We start from the raw sequence: 9,965 nt of genomic DNA, 5'->3' as shown, positions 1-9,965 counted from the left end.
GAACCTAGAACTTCTCAGGTGTTGCGGTTATTAACCCTGAGTTCCTGCAATGGCTCAGAGGTAAGGAACCTGACTAGCACTCATGAGGACGTGGGTTCAATCCCTGGCCTTGCTCAGTGGGTACAGAACTGGCGTTGCTGTGGCTGTGGTGCTGCCAACAGATACAGTTCCGACTGGACCCCTAGCCAGGGCAGGGAGCTTCCATATGCCTTGGGTGCAGCCCTAAAAAGACAGAAAGAAAGAGAGAGAAAAAAAGATTACTAACCCTTTGGAGCCCCCTGGGCTCAGCACATTACGGGGACATCTGCAGCCCACAGGCGTGGCCAAAAAAACCACAACAACAGGAAAAGATCACTAATGGCCTAAGAGGCTGCACGGTCACGTCTTTCTCTGAACCCATGGACCGGTTCACCCTGTGCCAGGCGTACTGACCCACTGAAACGCTGCCTCCGAACTTCTGCCCCAAAGATGCGCAGAAGCTGCGGCACACCCGCTACCGGCTCCATGGCAGCCGCGGGCAGCGGACTGGATGGGGAGAGCCCCGGGGGAGCGAGGGGGAGCCTGTGGGGCCCCCGCAGCCGAGCCTCTGCCGCTGACTTCCGGTTCCTGTGCCCCTTCAGGGCTGGGCCTGCAAACGTGTGGTCTCAGGGCAAGGGTCCCCACCGCTGGGCCCCACCTGGTCACCTCTGATTGAGGCGGCCTGGGTGAGGCCTGGCAATGTGCATTTCTCACAGGTTTCGGGTGGTGCTGAGGAAGGTGCCAGAGGATCCAGAGGGCAGAGGGCCGTCGGGAAGCTGGCAGAAACCCAGAACTGAGGGCATCTACGCCCCTGAGGCCATCCAGCACAGGAACTGGGTTGGGAGGGAGGCTGCAGCTTCAGCGACTCAGGAGGGTGGCAGTGCCGTCGCCACCGTCAGGAGACAGGGCTCCGAGGGGCCTGGGCTGTGGCGCCCCCCGCCTGCAGTGCAGGCTCCGTCCCCACCCTCCCTGACTCGACCCCGGTGCCCCAGCGAGCCCTTGGTGAGCGTGCTGCTGCGCCTTCCTCCCACGTTTGGAGCTCCTGCCACCTGGTGTCCGGAGGGGACACGCCCCGAGCTGGGCGGCCCCTCAGGGTGAAGGCCCAGGATGCTCCGGGCAGAGGCCCTGTGAGGTTAAAACTCATGAGACAAAAACCTAGGTTAATTACCAAAACACAGACAGGCATGTAAAATAATTATAATAAATATTTTAAATTACATTTCCAAATACCAAAGCATAAATGTTAATATTTGATTTTTTTGAAAACACACACGGCATTTTTTCCCCTGGTGTCAACATAAATGTTCTGCTTGTGGAAATAATACTCACAGAAAATGAAATCTTTTAGGCACTTGGGCGCAGAAAGTGCAAGAGAAGAAAACGCACTTCTCCTTAACTGCTGTTTACAGGAGCACAACCAGAACTGCATCCGACTAGAGAGTCTGTTTCAACACTGTCAGTACTATGGACTTAAGAAAAAAATACCATGGCTAAATATATCCACACAACAGCTAAAGTTCCAGTGTTTTTAAATGGGAAAGATTTCGTTCATAAATAGTTCCTAAAATTTCAAATTCCTTTCAGTCTGTTCTCTGAGATACTACGTTTCAGTAGAGGAACCCACAGAAAGAACTTTTCTTTTTTTCCTTTTTTTTCTTTTGGGCTGCGCTTGTGCCATGAGAAAGTCCCCAGGCCAGGGATCAAACCCTCGCCAGAAGCGGCAACGCTGGAGCCCCAAGCCACTGAGCCGCGCGGGAACTCCAATAACCCTTCTTTTTAATCAGTTTGGCTTTTTTCTTCTGAAATCGTCAAGAACTTTCCTGGGGTTCCTTTAAGTCAGAAGGAACTGATAATCCGTGAACCTAGCAGTGCACGGAGCCTGACAGAGAGGCCTGACGCGGCTGCGTCTGGAGAAGCCAGCATGTAACTGGGCATCAGCTGCAGGCGGGTGGCAGGCCTCTCAGCGACCTGCGTCAGCAGGACGTAAAGACACGGAAGCCACAGTGCGGCTCATTTCGGGAACTCGGGGTCTGAAAACCTGTCGCTCAGGAAACCAAGGCTGGCTTCTAGGTGTCCGCGGCTGAGACGCGAAGGCCCCACCCCTGCTCTAGGGGAGGACAGGGCCCGGCGGTGGCTCTCACCTCCGGCTGCCGAGCCGAAGGCTCTGCGCCCAGAACTGCGGTCACTGCGCGGGCGGCGCGGCCTGCAGGTGCCGGAGGAGCTGCTCGCAGTAGGCGGGGGAGCGATGCCTGTGGAGGGCGGCCTCCGTCTCTCTCACCAGGACGTCGGGGAACAGGACGCTGCCAGCTTTGAGGGCCTCTGCAAAACAGGAAAACACCACTAAAGCAACCTCAGCTTGGCATTCAAGTTATAACGGCTGTGACGCGAGGCAGGACGGTGGAGCAGAAGGACGCGTTCTCACCCCCTCTCACGAAAACAGCAAGATCTCAACGAGCTGCTGAACAACCATGGACACAAAAGACTGGAGGAGTTCCTGCTGTGGCACAGTGGATAAAGGATCTGGCACTGCCGCTGCTGTGGCGTCGGTCACAGTTGCGGCTAGGACCCAATGGCTGGCCCAGGAACTTCCATGTGCCACAGGTACGGCCGGAAAAAAAAAAAAAAAAAGACCGGAAGTTACCAAAAAAGATATTCTACACCCAAAGATGAAGAAGCCATTATGAGATGGTAGGAGGGAATCCAAATTAACAAAGAAATAAGCTACTGCTATGTGCGGATGACATGACGCTATACGTGGAAAATCCTAAAGACGTTGCCAGAAAACTACCAGAGCTCATCAATGCATCTGGCAAAGTTTCAGGACACAAACTTCGTATACAGAAATCTCTCACATTTCCATGCACTAACAATGAAAAATCAGAAGGAGAAATTAAAGAAAGAATCCCCTTTGCTACTGCATCAAAAGGAATACAATGCCTAGGAATATACCTACCTAAGGAGGCAAGAGACCTGTCCTCCGAAAAGCATCAGATGCCGACGAAGGCAACCAAAGACAAACAAACCAATGCGAAGCTAAACCCTGCTCCTGGACTGGGAGAATCAATACTGTCAAAATGACGGCACTGCCGAGGCAACCTACAGTCCCGACAATCCTATCAAACCACCAGCGGCACTTCTCACAGAACTAAAACCCCGAAGAATTTACAATGCCTACGGCAACAGAGAAGACCCTGAACAGCCAGAGCCACCCTGAGAAAGGAAAACAAAGCTGGATGAATCAGGCTCCCTGACCTCGGCCTATACGACAAGCTGCAGTCATCAAAACAGTGTGGTACCGGCACAAAAACAAAAATACGGATCCATGGACCAGGATAGAAAGACCAGAAATAAGCTCACACGTCACTGGTCAACTACCCTGTGACAAAGGAGGTGAGACTCCACACGGGAGAAAAGACAGGCTCTTCAATCAGTGCTGCCAAGGAAACCCGACAGCTACATGCAAAAGAATGAAATCCAGCACTCTCCAACACCAGACACCAAACAGACACAAAATGGAGTAAAGACCTAAACGTAGACCAGATACTATAAAACTCCTAGAGGAAAATAAAGCACAGAACTATCTCCTCGCGTGCATCTCCTAGAGTGATGAAAATAAAGACAAAACTAAACAAACGGGACCCGATTAAACTCAGAAGCTTTGGCAGAGCAACAGAAACCGTAAACAAAAAGACAACCCAAAGGATGGGCGAAAGTACTTGCAGACAATGCAACTGATAAGGGATTAATAGCCAAAGTATTAAAACAACTCATGCAGCTCACCATCAAAACCAAACAACCTCACCAAAAAATGGGCAGGAGATCTAAACAGACACCTCTCCAAAGACATACGGAGGGCCAAAAGACACATGAAAAGACCCTCAGAATCTCTGATTACTACAGAAATGCAAACCAAGCCAACTGTGAGCTATCGCCTCACACCAGTCGGAACGGCCACCATCAGAAAGTCTGCAGACAGTAAATGCTGCCGCGGGTGTGGAGGAAAGGAGCCCGCCCGCGCTGACGGTGGGGATGCAAATCGGGGGGCATCGTGGAGAACAGGACGGACGCGTCTCAGAAAACTAAGCAGAGAACTACCATATGATGCAGCAGTCCCACTCCTGGGCACATATCCAGACAAAGCTGCGATTTGGGAAGACACATGCACCCTATGTTCACAGCCAGCACCATTCACAACAGCCAGGACTCGGGAAAACGTCAATGTCCCCTGCCAGAAAAACGGATTAAGAAGATGTGGTTCGGGCGGTCCCGCTGTGGCTCAGCGGCTTACCAGCCTGACTAGTATTCATGAGGACACGGGTTCAATCCCCGGCCTCGCTCAGTGGGTCAAGGATCTGGCACTGCTGTTTGCCATGGTCTAGGCTGCAGATGTGGCTCCAATCTGGTGTTGCTGTGGCTGTGGTATAGGCTGGCAGCTGCAGCTCTGATTCAACAACTAGCCTGGAATTTCTATATGCCTAAAAAGCTATAATAATAATAATAATAAAATTAAAAAAAAAAGAGGATGTGGTGTATAAACACAGTGGAATACTACTCAGCCACAAAAAAGGATGAAATAATGTCATTTGCAGCAACATGGATGGATCCAGAGATTATCACGCTAAGTAAATTAGCTAAAGACAAACATCATGATATTGTTTATATGTGGAATCTAAAAACAATGATAAAAATAAACTTATTTTTACAAAACAGAAGCAGGTGCACAGACTTTGACTTACGGTTACTAAAAGGGAAGGTGGGAGGTGGACTGGGGGTTTGTGATGGGCACGTGCACTCTAGGTATGTGGGATGGACGGGCAACAGGGCCCGCCGCCTAGCACAGGGAATGGCATGCAATACTCTGTTATAACCTCTATGGGAAAAGAATCAGAAAAAGAACGGATGTGTGTATACGCACAACGGAATCACTTTCTACACAGAAATTATCACAACACTGTACACCAACTAACGTCAATAAAACATTAAAAAGTGCAAAAGAGTCACGACAGCTATAAATGGAGCTGAGCGCGGAGCGAGCAACGTGATGAGCATGCTGGTTGAGGGGTCAGGTCTCCAGGAAGATGCAACCCTCCTTAGCAAGGGTGAGCCTAGTAACCGAGCATCGCCCCACGCGAGGTCAAACCAGTAGCTGCAAAGAGAAACACAGGAACCCGCCACTGTGGCTGCAGACCCCACGCCTGCCTCTCCAGGGACAGAGCCAGCAGGCAGGACGTCAGTGAGCACAGCGCCGAGCCAAAGAGCACACCATCCCCTGGACCTCCAGACGGCCTCGCCCAGCTACCCCATGCTCGTCCTTCTCACCCTCTCGTGAAAGAGCCATTAAATGGGCCACACTCAGGGCCATCGACCGACCTTCACAAAACTGAAATGACGGAACACACACAATCTCTAAGACCACCATGGAATTAAACCGGAAAAATCCCTAACTATCTGGAGATTAAACAATCTATTTCAGAGTTCACTGGTGGCTCAGTGGGTTCAGGATCTGGTGTTGTCACTGCTGTGGCTCTGGTTACAGCTGTGGCGTGAGTTTGATCCCTGGCCAGGAACCTTTGTATGCCGTGGGCTCAGCCAAACCTCCCCCCTAGCAAAACCGGAAACCCCAAACATTTCTCAATAGCACAATGGTCAGAGAAAAAAACCCTCAAGCAAAATTAAAAAATATTTTGAACGAGGAGGTCCCCGTTGTGCCTCAGTGGAAACTAATCTGACGAGGACCCTTGAGGATGCGGGTTTGATCCCTGGCCTCACTCAGTGGGTTAAGGATCTGGCGTTGCTGTGAGCTGTGGTGTAGGCTGTCGGCTACAGCTCTGATTTGACCTGGAGCCTGGGAACCTCCATATGCCGCAGGTGTGGCCCTGAACAAACACACAAAAATAATAATAATTAAAAAAAAGACAAAAAAATCGAACTAAATGGAAACGACTTATCAGGATTTGTTACAGGGAAGCTCACAGCCTTGAGTGTTCACTGAACTGAAACCCGTGATCTGAATGACTGTTTCAGGAAACTGGAAAAAGAGCAAATTAAATCCAAAGTCAGCAGAAGAACAGAAAGAAGAATTAGAGAATAAACCACTGAAGCCGGAAACACGACATCAACAGAGAACATCCGCAAGACCAGAACGGGCTCTTTGAACAACTCCTTGCCCGCGAATTCGATAACCTAGAAGAAACGGACCAATTCCCTGAAAGACATCATCTGCCAAAACCCTCGAGAGAATAAACGGACAATCGCAACCGACCTTCTGCTAAAGAAACCCAACCAGTAATAAATAACCGTCCAGAGCAGAAGACACCAGCCCCAAAGGGTTCACTGGTAAATTTTACAAACCGAGGCCCTCCGACCTCTCCGAGACGACCGCAGCAGAGGGGCGCTGCCTGACGCGTCCCGTGAGGCTGGCCTCACCCCAGCAGCAGGTCACCCCGTGACAAGAAGAGAAAACTAAAGGCCAGTGTCTCTTGTGAAGGGAGGCGCAAAACTCCTCAGCCAAACTTTAGCAAATCAAATCCGACGATGCAGAAAGAGACTGACACGCCAAGACCGGGTGAGATCTATCCGGTATGAACAACTGGGGCAGCATCTAAAACATCAGTTACTGCGATTTATCACACCAATAAGCTAAAAGAGAAAACCACATCATCCACAGACACAGAGAAGCCTTCTGACAAAATCCGACATCCACTCACGATTAAACACCCTCTGGTCAACTAGCAATAGAAGGCAACTGCCTCGATAATGAATATCTACCCAAACCCCATAACTAACACCAGGCTTCGGGTCAGAAATGTGATCCTTTCCCACAGAACTGGGAACCAGCAAGGACGTGCTCCTGCCGTGCTCACCACGCCTTTTCACCATCAAAGAGGAAGTCCCGGCTAATGCAAAAGGAAATGAAAGATAACATACACATTGGAGAACTTGTGCAGGTGACAGGATCAGGTGACAAACTTCTGGAACTAGTGATGACAGCGAATTTGCAAGCTAGACAGCTAATACTCAAAAGTCAATCACTTTCCTATATACACGCAGTGAACAAGTGGGATTGGAAATTAAAACCACAATACTATGGAGTTCCTGCTGTGGCTCAGTGGTAACGAACCTGGCTAGTATCCCTGAAGACGCGGGTTCGATTCCTGGCCCTGTGCGGTGGGTTAAGGATCCAGTGTTGCTGTGAGCTACGGTGTATGCTGTAGATGTGGCTTGGATCCCACATGGCTGTGGCTATGGTGTAGGCCAGCAGCTACAGCTCCGATTCAGCCCCTAACCTGGGAACTTCCATATGCCATGGGTGTAGCCCTTAAAATTGGAAGAAAAAAAAAAAAAAGGAGTTCCCATGGTGGCTCAGTGGTTAACGAACCCGACTAGTATCCACAAGGATGCGGGTTTGATCCCTGGCCTTGCTCAGTGGGTTAAAGATCCGGTGTTGCCGTGAGCTGTGGCGTAGGTCGTGACTCGGATCCCGCGTTGCTGGGGCCGTGGTGGAGGCCAGCAGCTGCCGCTCTGATTCAGCCCCTAGCTTGGGAACCCCCATATGCTGCAGATGCGGCCATAAAAAGCCCTCCCCCCAAAAAAAGAAAAGAGAAGGAAAAAAATCCCATGAAAAACCCAATACCGTTTATATCAGCACCTCTCGAAATGAAACACTTTGGAGTCAAGCTAACAAAACGGAGAGGGAACCCGTGTGAAAAACAATTACAAGACACTGATGAACGAAATCAAAGCGCCGAATAGAGAGACTCCATGTTCCCGGGCAGGCAGACTCAGCATGGCCAGGACGCCAGTTCCTCCCACGCTGATCGACGCATGGATTCCGTGCGGCCCGAATTAAAGTCCCAGCAACACGCTCCTGGGTGTCGACAAAGCCGCACGATACTGAGGGACAGCGTTCAGCTGCCAGCCCCCCCGGCTGGAAGACACTCTGTAAGGCCCCGGTGACGCGGACGGTGTGGCGCTGGCCATCAGGTCACCGGAACAGGACGGAGACGCCCGGAAATAGGCCCGCATAGACACGGCCCACTGCTCTTCAACTAAGGAGGAAAAGCGAAACGATGGCGCCAAGACGGTCTTTTCACAAACAGGACTGGAACAAACGGATGCTCGTTACAAGGAAAAGAAAAAATCTAGACGCAGACCTTACGTGCTTCACAAAATTAGTTCAAACTGATCACGGACCCACACGTAAAACTCCTGGAATGTAACATGAGACGGGCGTTCCTGTCGTGGCTCAGTGGTAACGAACCTGACCAGCATCCATGAGGACAGGGTTCCATCCCTGGCCTCGCCAGCGGGTGAAGGATCCGGCGTTGCCGTGAGCTGTGCTGTGGGTCACAGACGCGGCTCCGATCCCGCGTGGCTGTGGCTGGCGTGCAGGCCGGCAGCTGCAGCTCCGATTCAACCCCTCGCCTGGGAACCTCCATATGCCGCAGGTGCAGCCCTAGAAAGACAACAAACAAACAAACAAACAAACAAAAACCAAACATAAGATAAAACCGAGGTGCCCCTTGGGTATGGCAATGACTTTTTAGATACAACACCAAAAGTATAATCTGTGAAAAAAAATAACCAAAAAGATGGATTTCATTAAAATTAAAAACATTTCACACAGAAAATATTTGCAAAAGATACATCTGATAAAGGACTATTATCCAAAATACACAAAGTATTCTTAAAACTCAACAATATGAAAACAAACAACACAATTAAAACACGGGCCAAAGACCTCAACAGGTAACTCACCAAAGCAGATACACAGATGAAAACATGCATAGGAAAACACGCTTCACAAGACCTATCACCAGGGAAAGGTAAATTAAAACAGTATGAGGAGTGCCCGCTGTGGCTCAGCAGGTTACGAACCTGACTAGTATCTGTGAGGACAAGGGTTCGAACCCTGGCCTTACCCAGTGGGTAAAAAATCTGGCGTTGCTGTGAGCTGTGGTGTCGGTCACAGATGCAGCCCCAATCCCGCGTTGCTGTGGCCGTGGCTCTGATTTGATCCCTTGCCTGGAAACCTCCATATGGTGCAGATGCAGCCTTAAAAAGCAAAAAAAAAAACCCCCCAAAACCAACAAGACATCACTACACCCCATCACAGTGGCCAAGACCAGCAGGCCTCATGCTGGCAGAATGTGGAAACCAGGAGCCCCCTCGCTGCTGGGGATGCCATGTGCAGCCCCTCTGGAAGACAGTTTGGCGGCTTCTTACAAAAATAAATACACTCTTCCCGTGCGACCCAGCAACCACATTCCTTGGTATTTACCCAAAGGAGCTGAAAACTTATGTTGGCAAAAACCCTTCACACAGATGTTCAGAGCGGCTTTCCTCGTGCTTGCTGAAATCTGAAAGCAACGAAGGCGTCCTTGGGTAGGTGCATGTAACAGAAGCTACACTCGACGATGGCATGTCAGCGGGAAAAAGAAAGGAGTTATCAGGCCATGAAGAGACACGGAGAAACCTTTTTTTTTTTTCTTTCTTTCTTTTTAGGGCTGCACCTGCAGCATATGGAGGTTCCCAGGCTAGGGGTCCAATCACAGCTGTAGCCACTGGCCTACACCACAGCCACGGCAACACAGGATCCGAGCTGAGCCTGCGACCTACACCACAGCCACAGCGACGCCGGATCCTTACCCCACGGAGCAAGGCCAGGGATCAGACCTGCAACCTCGTGGTTCCTAGTCAGATCTGCTAACCACTGCGCCACGACGGGAACTCCGAGGCCGATTATGTTAAATTCACGTACTTCAACCAAAGGACAAGGACACACATGACAGACGGCTCAGCGCAGACGTGGCTCCGCGTGTCTTCAGCCTGATGCTCGAGAGACGCAGGAAACGTGAACCGATTTCACGCTCCTTGCTGTGTTTTGGAAAATGCGCCTCTCGGAAACCCGAGCGACTCACGTTAAAGTGCGCGGAATGGGCTTCTTG

General features: G+C 50.6%; 1 protein-coding gene across 1 annotated transcript in view; it reads right to left on the bottom strand.

The window, feature by feature from the left end:
• Positions 1,200 to 9,965, bottom strand: part of DNAAF5 (dynein axonemal assembly factor 5) — a 37,784-nt gene continuing 29,018 nt past the window's right edge. The window contains exon 13 of the mRNA XM_003480966.4: positions 1,200 to 2,337. Within this exon, the coding sequence (XP_003481014.1) occupies positions 2,201 to 2,337 (137 nt within the window). The 3' untranslated portion in view covers positions 1,200 to 2,200. The remainder of the gene's footprint in view (positions 2,338 to 9,965) is intronic.

This window comes from Sus scrofa, chromosome 3, assembly GCF_000003025.6.
Source record: "Sus scrofa isolate TJ Tabasco breed Duroc chromosome 3, Sscrofa11.1, whole genome shotgun sequence".
NCBI lineage: Eukaryota > Metazoa > Chordata > Mammalia > Artiodactyla > Suidae > Sus > Sus scrofa.
Note: the sequence above shows the minus strand (reverse complement) of the source record. Positions and strands in the feature narration are given on the sequence as shown.